The sequence below is a fragment of the Rhinolophus sinicus genome, linkage group LG02 (assembly GCF_036562045.2).
Source record: "Rhinolophus sinicus isolate RSC01 linkage group LG02, ASM3656204v1, whole genome shotgun sequence".
Lineage (NCBI taxonomy): Eukaryota > Metazoa > Chordata > Mammalia > Chiroptera > Rhinolophidae > Rhinolophus > Rhinolophus sinicus.
In genome coordinates this window covers 53,368,148-53,380,150 of record NC_133752.1, presented here as the reverse complement: position 1 = coordinate 53,380,150, position 12,003 = coordinate 53,368,148, and the positions used below count along the sequence as shown (strand labels likewise).

At 41.1% G+C, this 12,003-nt stretch overlaps 1 protein-coding gene across 2 annotated transcripts in view; it reads left to right on the top strand.

Moving 5' to 3' along the window:
* FRAS1 (Fraser extracellular matrix complex subunit 1) overlaps positions 1-12,003 on the top strand; it is a 423,789-nt gene that overhangs the window by 234,145 nt on the left and 177,641 nt on the right. For both annotated transcript variants that reach the window (XM_019720206.2, XM_074324419.1), the window contains 2 exons: positions 4,145-4,285; positions 6,670-6,813. In XM_019720206.2, the coding sequence (XP_019575765.2) occupies positions 4,145-4,285; positions 6,670-6,813 (285 nt within the window). The remainder of the gene's footprint in view (positions 1-4,144; positions 4,286-6,669; positions 6,814-12,003) is intronic.

The window sequence follows — 12,003 nt, the reverse complement described above, 5'->3', positions numbered from 1 at the left end:
GTATGAGATACCGATGGAACACTATGTAGAGATATCCCCCAGGGAGTTAGATTTATGTGATTGGAGTTCAGGGTAAAAGTCAGAGCTGTATACATAAATCTGGGACTCATCATTAAAGCTACGGATAAGTTTGCCCAAGAGTGAGAAGAAAAAGGGCAGAGGTTGCAATTTTGGGAAGCTCCAATATTCATGATGTAAACAGAGAAAGGCTAACAAGGAATGATCAAAGAGAGGAAAATTAGAAGAGTGTGCTGCCAGTGTTTCCATCTACCTATCCACCCACCATGTCACCTACCTACCCACCCATCCAGTCAGCAGAAATTCATTTATTGAGAACTTCGGACATAATGGGGACAGGGACAATAATAAGTACCGAGGAATCACAGAGACGGAAAAGATGTAATTTTCACTCTTAAAGTGTTCCCAATCTAGTGTGTTTTGGGGAGGGAGTAGGTTAATCATGTTCATTAAAAAAAAAAAAAAAAAAAAAAGAAGAAGGAAAAAGAGAAGAAAGAAGAGGAGCAGGACAGAAAGGGAGAGATCAATTTTATTTGATTTCACACATTTCAATTTTCATCCGTTTTGACTGTACTTCAACTGTATGTCCTAGAGGATTTTAATATTTACATCAGAATTTGAAAGAAACCTACCTCAAAAATTGTTTTTGACATGAAAAGTCAGGATATTTTATATGATATGAGAGTAGAGATGCCAGACCACTCTTTATATCATTAAAAAGAAAAATGAAGTAGTAGTATTCATTGTCTGAAATTTAAATGGAAAATAGAATGAGCAAATATGTTTCAATGTAAATTTTTTACTGGAGTCAGACCAACTGGACTTTACCACCATCAAGGGACACTTTTAGTGTTGACACTTGTAGTGCTTAAACAGCTCAGTTGTGCTTCTTCAGGAATATACGTACATAGCCATCAACTGGAAAGCCGCTCTCTGAAAATGTAGTACTATGTGGAGAAATTATTCATAGAACTTTTTTCAAATCTCTTCCATAGATGCCCTGTAATGGAGTCAGTCTTCCTTGAAAGATCTTAGGCTTCAGACCAGAGCTCCTGCTATGAAATCAGCTTCCATGGAATGATCAAGCCTCATAAAAGTCACTGCGACAGGATAGACGTTTCCAAAACCAGTGCAGAATTGAAGTTTCATAAGGTTGTTTAAAGACACCGGTGCAAATGCCCATGCTTGCAGAAATAGTGCATTATAGAGAAAAACACTTTGAAAGAATGGTCACTCAATGTCTCCTTTTCTCTTTACCTCATGGCAACGAACTAGCTCATTGTCTACTTGGTTCTTAAACATTTCCACTGACGGCAATTCTGAAGTCTGCCAAGTGAGGTTCATTGAGGAGTATTTCTGAAATCTAGTGGGTGACTTTGTCCTGGAATTCTTGGCCCATCAGCCTTTCAACTTATTTGTTCTCTTCCTTTGTTTATATAATTCAATAATATCTTTATTCACATTGAGTCAGGTTATTACATTGACTTTGTGACCAAATCGAATGAAATAAAATACACTATGTGCTCATAATGCATTAATTTATCTTTCCCTAGTTTTCAATTCCACAATGATATGCTTTGATTTCCTATTTATTAGGGAGATATAACAGGAAGAGCTAGGGATTTTAGCCATCTTGTGAAGTCTAATATAAACATATTGGTATCATCATAGGTATATTTAAGTAGAAAATATTGTATTGCTTCTAGTTGCTTCCCCAGATCATCCTGGAAAGCTTTGTGTTGACAATATAATTTAGCTGGTTTTGAAATATTGCCACCTGGCTTTCCACTCCATGCTGTTTCATTTTGTGTTAAACGTGTCTTCAATAATGAGCTAATGTGTACCCTTCTTTGATAATATTTGCTTAAACACTTTTACCTGTTCTTTTTTTTTTTTTAAGAGGAAATATTTTCACAGTGATTCTGAAAATACTTGGGAAAAATTCCTAATTGTGACTTGTGCTGATAGAGCCAACTAGAAAAGAACTTATTTTAAAAATTGGGGCTCTAGCTCTGTTTTTCATATAGTAATAAATATTGTTGAATAGGTATAAAGCTCTATAGTGTATTCAGGGATGATAATTAAACTGTTTATCAAACAGAAAGGCAAGAGTATTGCCCAGCAGGAGTGGGCAGTGGCCTTAGGTAAGGAGTGGGGTCCTGAGGCCTCCTGGTACAGGTGGTAAACCTTTCGATGCTGGGTTATGGATTAGGCAGGGGGCTAGTATGGGGCCACGGCTGCAGGGGGCACTAGAAGACTTAGGACAGCTGGCATATACCACCCACATATCAGTAGTTTAATATTGTAATAGCTAGTACTGCTGGATCAAGTCATCCTGGCTTGGATCAGCCGCAGGTGTATCAAAGATTGTATGTTACATTTGTATTGGACAGTTGGTGGAAATGGAGGCCTCAGTGGTGTAATATCACATCCGGTTCTTCCAAGCTGCTGGTCTGTCAGTCTTCTGGGTGTTTCATAAGGTTGTGGGGGAGGCAACGAGGAGACTCAGAGTGGTGTCCCTATAGTCCGTGGGTCTTGTCCCCTAGACAGAAGGTGGCCTGAAATGCATGGGGGCATCCACCTGGGTAAGAACCAGGTCTTTGTCTTACCCACTATTGTATCCCAAGCACTTAGACTTCCTTGATGCTTAACAACAAATGAATGAATGATTAGAAGCAAATTCAGGTTTCAAGATGTAGGTTTTATTTTCATTCAGGTATGGTGAGACCAACAGATTAGGAGATGATTGCTATTGAAAAGATAGTTTATTAGTCACAGTTCCGAAGAGAAGGGGGCACATCACTCCATAGAGGGGCCACATAGGGTCAGTCAGGAGGGAGTGAGGGGAAAACGTGGGCAAGAACCTTTATTTTGGTTTCTGTGGGAAAGAACGAGCAAGGCAGGGAAACAGCCTTAGGACTGGCTAGTTTGAGTAACTTCAGTGGGCTCTGGGGTGTAGTGTCTGATACCTGGCACTGGAGTGATTAGAGCAGGGGGAGAGTAGACCTGAGTATGAGCTGCAATAGAGGAGGTGATGGGCGTATGAATTTTGGACTGCTTAGTTAGCATATGACAGGCGCACACACAGCCTCGTCATTTACTGTCTCTAGAAATTGGCTAGCCCTGGGAGGGGCAGTCTCTCGAAGATCACCAGGGCCTCTGATGTCAGACTATCAGAAATACTGAATATAAAAAAGCATGATTAATACGCTGGCCACCCTTGGGGAATGGTACAAATATCCCCTTTATTCTTAAAAGTCTGATGTAGGCAAACAGATATTTTCTTTCTCTTTGCTTCCGCATTTCTTTTTTACACCGGAGGGTACTTGTAACATAGCATTTAATGGTAATAATTATAGCTAAGATTTGTTAAAGCCTTCCTATGTGTTTAGTACTATCCAAAGAACTTTACATGCATCAACCCAATGAGTGTCCACAACCTCACATGCAGTATGTATAGTTTTTATTCTCATACATGAGGAAGTAGGAGTCTTGAGAAATTACATAGCTTAATCAAGGTCACACAGGGTTAGAATGTGATGTTCTTATTTATTCTCTGTGCTGTACTCCGTCTCCCAGTCATTGTATCCCAGTTACTTGCTTGTGAGTCTGTTGATGCAGCTGGTTCCAGCAGCTCAAAGTGTTGGACAATTCTTCTCACTTGTGTATGTCCAGTCTGCCTCAGAAAGCAGGCACCATCTAAACCTTTACGCAATCAATACGTAAAGCTTCCATAACCTTTCTCTTTAATCTGAGCAGGCTGATAAGCAGCCCATTGTCTAGTGATGGTAGAAGAGCTGTCCGAGGGGAAGAAGATCTGTTTTATGGCTTCCTGTTCTTTATTTGACATTCGCTGAGAATGAGAACTTGGAAAGAAAGAAATGTATGACTCTGCGAATGGTTATTTCTGTTTTGTGGCATTTATGCCTTACTTAATCTGGGTTCCACAGATGTTTGCTTTGCAGGACACGGCCTTTAGAAAGAAGCATGTGATGTGTCCTTGGGAAAATCAAGTGAATGTGCAGAGCGTGTTCTAACCTAGGACTCTTAACGGGAGAGACAGAACTATTGCACTTGTCATATGGTGGCTTTCCTGATTGTCTCCTCTGCTTTATCGTTCTCCCAGCTTGCCACCAATCCTGTTTCGGGTGTGCAGGGAAGAGCCCTCATAATTGCACGGCCTGCCGGCTTTCCCATGTGCTGTTGGATGGGCAATGCCTCTCTCAGTGCCCAGATGGACACTTTAACCAGGAAGGCAGTTGTACAGGTGAGTCTGTAACATGCTGGAACATATTCCCTATGCCCATATTTTGTCTTCATAATGCAGCCAGACACTGTAATTAGAAATCTTGTCATACCAGGGGACTAAGGTTGGGCTGTAAATCCTTGTTTTGAACTTGTAGGAGTAAGAACAAGAGAAATTCTATTCTTCTAATAAGAAGGCATGGAAGAAGTGAAAAATGAGAATCAGCTTTACCCTATGCTTACAACGAGGGATGGATTTGATGGTAGTCATCATGGAGACAAAGTACACAGGTTCCGATGCATTTTGTGTAGGATCAGTCAGTGTTTGGCGTGACTTCTGCAGTTCTCAGCCTCACTTTCCCTGGCTACAGCCTAATAAAGAAAAGGAGAGAGAGGTATTTTTTTTTTTTTTTGGACAGGTCAGTCCAATATGTTTTTAAGAGCAGTTTTATATCTTCCAGTGACTGGGGTCCTAGAAATTACTAGTTGAGATTAGTGCAGGGTTTTATTGGAATTGACAAAATACTAAAATCTAAGCACCTTATTGTAGCACTGTTTTCGTGTATCTACAGAAAAAAAAAAAGACAAAACACATTTATCATGATTACTATTTTATTTTTCAAAATAGACTCTTGAGGCCAGCTTATAGGAAAAAGCCCAATCTTATAAAATTGTATGACCTGTATTTCTAGAGTCAGAAAATGTGTAGTAAATTTATAAAATATTTTAAAAATAAATTTATGTAATAATTGGTAGATTCATCTAGCCTCAAACTCCAAAAAGGAAATTTAATGCGAACACAGATTTAGACAATTGAAGATCAATATGATATTTCTTCTGGAATTTTCTTTTTCCAAATACCTTTTTAATCTCTCTAGGCCCCTGAGGGGTTGCTTTCCTTTAAACATTCTGTCTAGTTCAGGGAAGTTTTCCTGGTTTCTTTATCATTGGAGTTAAAACTGTTGTCTATCCATATGAGCTTTCAACCTAGCCGAGTTGGTTTACGTGTGTGTGTGTGTAAAATTGTTTGAGGGAGAAAAGTCTAAGTAGCACCAACTCTCCTCTGTCTATGCCTTTGCCCGCTCAAAGCCAGAAAACGGATGGTACCACAAATGGCAGGGCAACCAGGTCACTGGAAATATTCTGGCAGGGAGGAGAAACAGAGGTGAGAGTCATCCTGAGAATGCGAGTATCTTTTGGATGGGTGTTTTCAAAGTTAAGGGCCTCAGGAATGTAGAAAAAGTGATAGTTAATGCTCGCCTCCTAATCAGTAGTTCATTTTCTTGCTTGCATATATATATCTATCTATATCTATCTATATCTATCTATATCTATCTATAACTATCTATCTATCATCTATCTATCTATCTATCTATCTATCTATCTATCTATCTATCTATCTATCTATCTATCTATCCTTATCGTCTCTTGGAGTCTTGCCAGAAGTAGTGAGAAGCAATTGACTTTACTCAAAATCTGTGTCTTTGCTTTCCTCCAGCTCTGTGCCAGAAGGGAATTCTTTGTCATCAGTTCCAGCAAGTTCTACCCAGCTCCTGCCCTTCACCTCCCCTCCTCTTGGAATTAGACATGCTTAGACTGCCTCGTCCTTGGCAGTGACATCCTTCTATCTCCTCCTTCCATCCACTTGCTCCCGCTGCCTGCCCTGGCAGTGCAAATGTAGCCGCAGCTGCAACCCGCTTTCATTCTTTGCCATCCTTATCTTTATTGCCCTCACCTACTGTGACTCACTTGTTATTTTTCCAGTGGAGTGTCTCTTGTTAATTTGGTAGTTTTTCTGGCCAAAACATAGTTTTATCATAATTTTGTCTGAGGAATTGAACTTCAAATACAGCTCATGATAACCTCCAGAAAGAAGACCTTTTCTGTTCTTTGTATGTTAATTAAGTATTGCTACTAAAACAGGCATCACATTGTGGCATTGGACTCTAGTGAGAAGGTTTAATGGCCCTTGCTGTGTAAGGGTCCCCCCTTTGCCTGCCAGGAATTTCTGAGGAGCAAAATGTCTCCGTCTTCTCTCTGCCTTGCTCTCTTTAAATCATGGTATTTTAGGGAGGGGGAGTCTTACCACTCACTTTTCTGCTTTTGTCCCTTTGATCTGAATTCGGTTTTACATGGATGGGGATGGTGATGCTGGCCCCTCTGGAATGTGCAGTCAATCACTCTGATTTATATGGTTCTAGATTCCATGTTCTGTTCACAGATGGCATTTTCATTGACACCCAAAAATGCATTCTCTTGGTCAGGCCTAAGCATGTGCCAAGCTTGCTTGGGAATCTTCAAAAGTTTGAGTTCCACTCTTTATGCAATCTGTGGAGTGCATTAAATACTTGATGTATTTACATGCTGAATTGCTAATGCCAATCCTGGTTCTTGTTTTTCCCCTAGAATGCCACCCCACCTGTAGGCAGTGCCATGGCCCATCGGAATATGATTGCATCTCCTGTCACCCTCATGTCACTCTTACTGGTGGGAACTGCAGGACCAACTGTAAAGAAGAGCAGTTCCTCAACCTTGTGGGGTACTGTACTGGTGAGTGAAACTTCCTTCAGAGTCACAGAACCACTGGCCAAAACCAGGGGTTCTTCATTCCAGGCTTAAGAAGGCTCTTGTCCTTTGACAGCAAAGTAAGAGCTCTTTTGGGGAGACATTTGTTTGTTGTCTGGGAACTCACTCCACTGCCTCCTATGAAACATGTTGTAAATATTTGTGTATTTAAGTGGAATTTTCTAATAACACTTTTTCAATTTCTGAACAAACTTAGAACTTCCTATTAGTGAAGATTGGGGTCATGGTAACAGACCTCATATGCATGTGGCACTCTTCAGCTTAAGATAGCAAAATGTATTTCCCAATCTCTCCAAAGACTGTCTCCCTATTGTCCACATTATCCCATGCCTTTTGCTGTAGAGACCCTTGGCCATCAGCTCCAGCCACAAACATTGAGGGAGATTAACCCCAAAGTAAATAAGTTGCCCCAGGAGTTGGAATTTTTCCTCCTCGTTTTAGAACTCAAATCTCAAAAAGAGATAAATTAGGAAAGCAGCACGGAATTTGGATAATGATGAAGGAGCCATTCTGCATTTGGGGTCATCCAACCATTCATCCAGCAGATATGTTAGGGTGTCTACTAATGGTCAGGTGTTCAGAACACACACACATACACACACACACACATACACACAACTGAATAAGACAAACACTGTCCTCAAACAGCTTATTATCTGGAGAGAGGATTTTACAGGCTAGTGGGTTATTATACATTTCTTGATCCACTTTTCCCTATTTAGAAGAACCATGAAGGGATTTGCTTGTAGCAGCTATCCGTCACAGCTCTGAAGGGCTTGGAAGGCATTCTGGGTTGTCACTGGGCGAGTGGGAAGGTGAGAAAGCTAGGATCTGGTTGGATGCACGCTGGAGGGGTTGGCCTGTCTGTGTGGCTTGTCCCTGCACAGGGAGGAGGTGTGGCCAACTGTTTAGATCATAGCATGAATAGGCACATTCAGTCTGGGACAGCATTGATGTTTCAGTTATCAAGTTTGGTGTATGTCGGGGGGAGGGAGGTCAGCAAATCAATGACAGTGCTCAAGTATAGCTGGTGATCCCTTCTGTTTTGCACATGACGTTAGCTAAAGACTAGACACTGAGTTCCAAAGTCTGTACCCTAGGAAGGCTAAACTGTCAAGAGCAGGGCAAAAGCCAAAACAATGCTGGAATTCAGGGCAAAAACTAGTTGTAGAGACTGCATACATTTTAGGGGCAATGAGAAGTGGAAGCCCAGACAGCCTAGGCTTGACACTGATGAGATACCCCACCAACTCTAGGGAGTGAGCCCATTGCCAGTAATGCCAGTTGTAGTCATGACTGACTTGGGAAGAAGGCAAATGGGAGGCACTAGTGCCCACCCTTGGAGAGGATTCTGGGGATGGCAGAGGCTGACAGTTCCAATCATTTGTAAACTTGAGTTCAGCTACTGATTCTTACTTTAGGATATGGAGGAACAGCTACCGTGAGAACTGAGAGGCCCCTGACATTGTTGAGCACATTAGTGGCTATTTACTCTACTGAGCACAAGGCACTGAGTTGCTGTTTGAGAGGACCCAGGGACAACCTAAGGAGATGAACCAGACAGTGCAATTAACAAAGTGTACAAAGCAATTTATAGATAATAACACCAAATGGCAGTAAGTGTTATAGGAGTTCAGAGGAGGGATAAGTAAAAGAAATGGAAGGCGTTGTGGAGCAGGTAGAACCTAAAGTTCTTCCTGAAGAATACGTAGATGGAGGTAGGTCAGACGGGCCTTCTGGGTGTGGTTCTCCCAGGAGATAGACCCAGAGGATGGAGCAAGTGGGCTGGGCCATTCACAGCCAGTGAGTGGTCCAATCTGGCTGAAGAACGTGGCTTATATTGAGACACAGTAAACAAAGCAGTTGGAAAATGGAAATTGCAACCAGGGTATAGAAAACTCAAAGTCTCAGGCCAAAACGTTTGGATGGAGTTTTGTGGGCAATATATTATAGCAATGAGAGTTTTGGAGATGCCTGTCACTTGACTAAGGATGTGGTATGGGCAGGAAATGTGCAAACTGTATGGGAGATGGACTGGAGCAAGGAGAGAGAAGAGAGAGCAGTTAGAAGGCAGGAACTTCTGATAGCTTTTCTATTGCCAACCTGTTCTGCATTAAAAATTTTATGCTGGGGAAAATTTATTTAAATAAATGTTTATATAAGGAGATGGGAAAATTGTAATTTTTAATATGCTCTGTTCTCTCCAATGTCCAGAGTCCTCTTTGAAAGTAAATTAGGTGATTAGGAGTGTATTAATTTTTTAAGGCTAATAGGGAACCATTAGAATAAAGAATCGTGGGACTACACGAAATGACTTTGGAAGTCCCTAGTCCTAGAAGAGCAGGTCCCACTAAAATGAACTGCAAGGGACAAACCTTAGCTGTCCTGGGAATTAGGTATATTACATAAACGTTTTAAATAAGGTAACCATTGTCTGGTGTTTGGAAATCCTTTGTTGACTAGAGACTGCTGTATGAGTATTTGGTATAGAAAAAATTGACCAGTAATTTCAATCGTTGATCTTTCAGAGAACTGTATTGATCCTGACATGACTTTTTCAATAAATATATGCCCTTCCGAACACCCCCCTTTTCTCTCTGTAGCATTGTAAAGCATTCATTCATTTATTGCTTCATCAAACATTTATTAAGCACATGCTCTGTGCTAGACACCATGCTTGGCTCTGGGGATGCAAAGATGAGTAAGATGTGGTGCTTGCATTCAGAAAACATACAGTGTAGGAAGGAAGAGGATATGTGTTGAAAATTATATTGCTGTGGATATGAGATGAGCCTGTAGGACAAGATCCTACCCTAGACCACAGGGTGTGTATGTGTGTTGTATCGGTGTGTGGCCTAAGGAGTGAAGGATTTCTGGAGCATTTCATAACTGAGATGATTTTGAAAGATATGTAAGACTTAGAGGGCTTTAGAGACTTGGAGGGGAGAACATTCCAGAAAGTGGGCCAAAGAATGTTATCTATTAAGGCACCAACGAAGACTTAAGGAGAATGCCAGTCCTCAATATGGGAGTGCTGGGACCTGAAACAGAAGGAAGCAGGGCCAAGTCATGAAGGCTTTTGTACATTCTGTTTAAGGAGAACACGCTTTGTTATCAAGGCTGTAGGGGTCACTTGAAGGTTTTTAAGGAGGGGGGTGTTGTGCTCATTTCTCTGTCAAGAGAAAGATCTGTGGAAGATTGTTTTCCGGAATACAAACCTAGGGGCAGAAAGGCCTTTGGGAGGTAGTTATAGGAATCCTGACGGGAGATGAAGGCCTCTAATGAGAAAATTGCTGAGGGAATGACGAGAAGGAGGCATAGATTCACTGAGTATTATTATATATTACGTCAGCCCATGTGAGATTGCTATTTTATGGGCACAAATGGTCAAGTAGTGGAAATTCCACATGGTTCAATCTAACAGTCGTCCCCTCTTATCTGTGGGAGATACATTCCAAAACCCCCAGTGGATGTCTGAGGGGGTCTTGGAATGTATAGTACTGAACCCTATGTATACTATGTGTTTTCCTATACGTACATACCTTTTTACTTAAAGGAAACATTTTATGGCTTCTGTTTGGCATATCTGAATTGCCAGCATCACTATTCTTGTGTTTTGGGGGCCATTATTAAGTAAAATAGGGTGACTCAAAACAAGTACTGTGATACCATGATAGTCTGTCTGATAACCAAGACAGCCACTAAGTAACTAATGGCCTGGTGGCCAGGTAGTGTATATAGTGTGGCTACAGTGGACAACGGAATGATTCACATTCCTGGTGGGACGATACAGAATGGCAGGAGATTCCACCATACTACTCAGAATGGCACGCAATTTAAAACTTATAAATTATTTCTGGAATTTTCCATTTAATATGTTTAGACAGTGGTTGACCAGGGTAACTAAAACCACAAAAAGCAAAATCACAGGTATGGGGGAACTACTGTAGAGGCAACAGAAGTTGGCTATCTCCTAGCCCTGGGGGCTAAGGGAGAGGGAGTTTGGGGCATGATTTCCAGATTTCTGGTCAAATAAATTGGAGGACTTAAGGGCCAGAATAGGAAGATAATATGTTTGGAATTTGGGCAAGTTCGATATCGGGTGACCATTGGACATCCAGGGGTAGCTGTCCAGAGGAGGCTGGAGTTCTAAGTGAACACAGGTTTCTGACTGTAGTTCATCTGCTGTCTTCATTTTACCCTGAACTTAAAGTCCTGGAATGTTGTTTTTAGCTGAAGTGTTGCGTTAGTCAGGTCATAGTTAACCTCATGGAACATTTCAATGACTTTTATCTAAACTCAGGAAGGTGTTAGGAAGAGTCCTGTGATGATAGACAAACCACAAGATAATCCACTCCAGGCAGTGCCATCAGTGGAATGTATTTTCATCATTCTTGGGAAGTTTTGGCACAGTGGAAGCTCTGGGGAAGGACCCTCCCTGCTTTCTCTATCACCTGTGAGCTTTGCAGGGTGGTTGGAATTACTCACGGGATTTATTCTCTGTCTGGGCTGCACCTAAGATCATCATCCGAGACCTTTTAATTGCTCTTGGCTGTTTAAGAAAGAAAATTACATCTAATCTATCACACAGACAAGAATAAACACATCCTGGGAACAGGTCCAATAACCTCAATGTGTTATCACATATGGAGATGTCATATGTGTGGGATTTTTCCCTTTAAGTCTATCAAAGCAAATATACAGTTTGTGAGATTTAGGCCAGGGCTGAAAGTTTTCAACAGAGATAAATGAACTGGGGTTAGAGGCAGGAGTGGATAAGATTGCAGCAGACATGGTTAAGTGTTATGGAAAGCCAGATTTTTTTCTTCGTGGATTTTTTTTTCTTAATATATGCCCACATCTTAAGACTATCCAAAAATGTCAAAGCCTGAAGTGCTTTCTCCATTTGTTTTTCTCAGCTAAAACCTTTCTCCTGTTTATAAAAGTTGGTGAGAATTAAAAAGAAGTGAGAAATATCCAAGTGCAGATGCATAAAAAAGTGCCTTGGGCTTTGTGGGATGGCCTACTGGAATGACTATACTTTTGAGTTCTTATGTAGAAAAGGATGCAATACTGCAAGTAACATTGTAGAGTGGAATACTGGAAAATTTTAAACAGTTGATTTGTTAGGGTGGCAGAATTCTGGGGTATTAA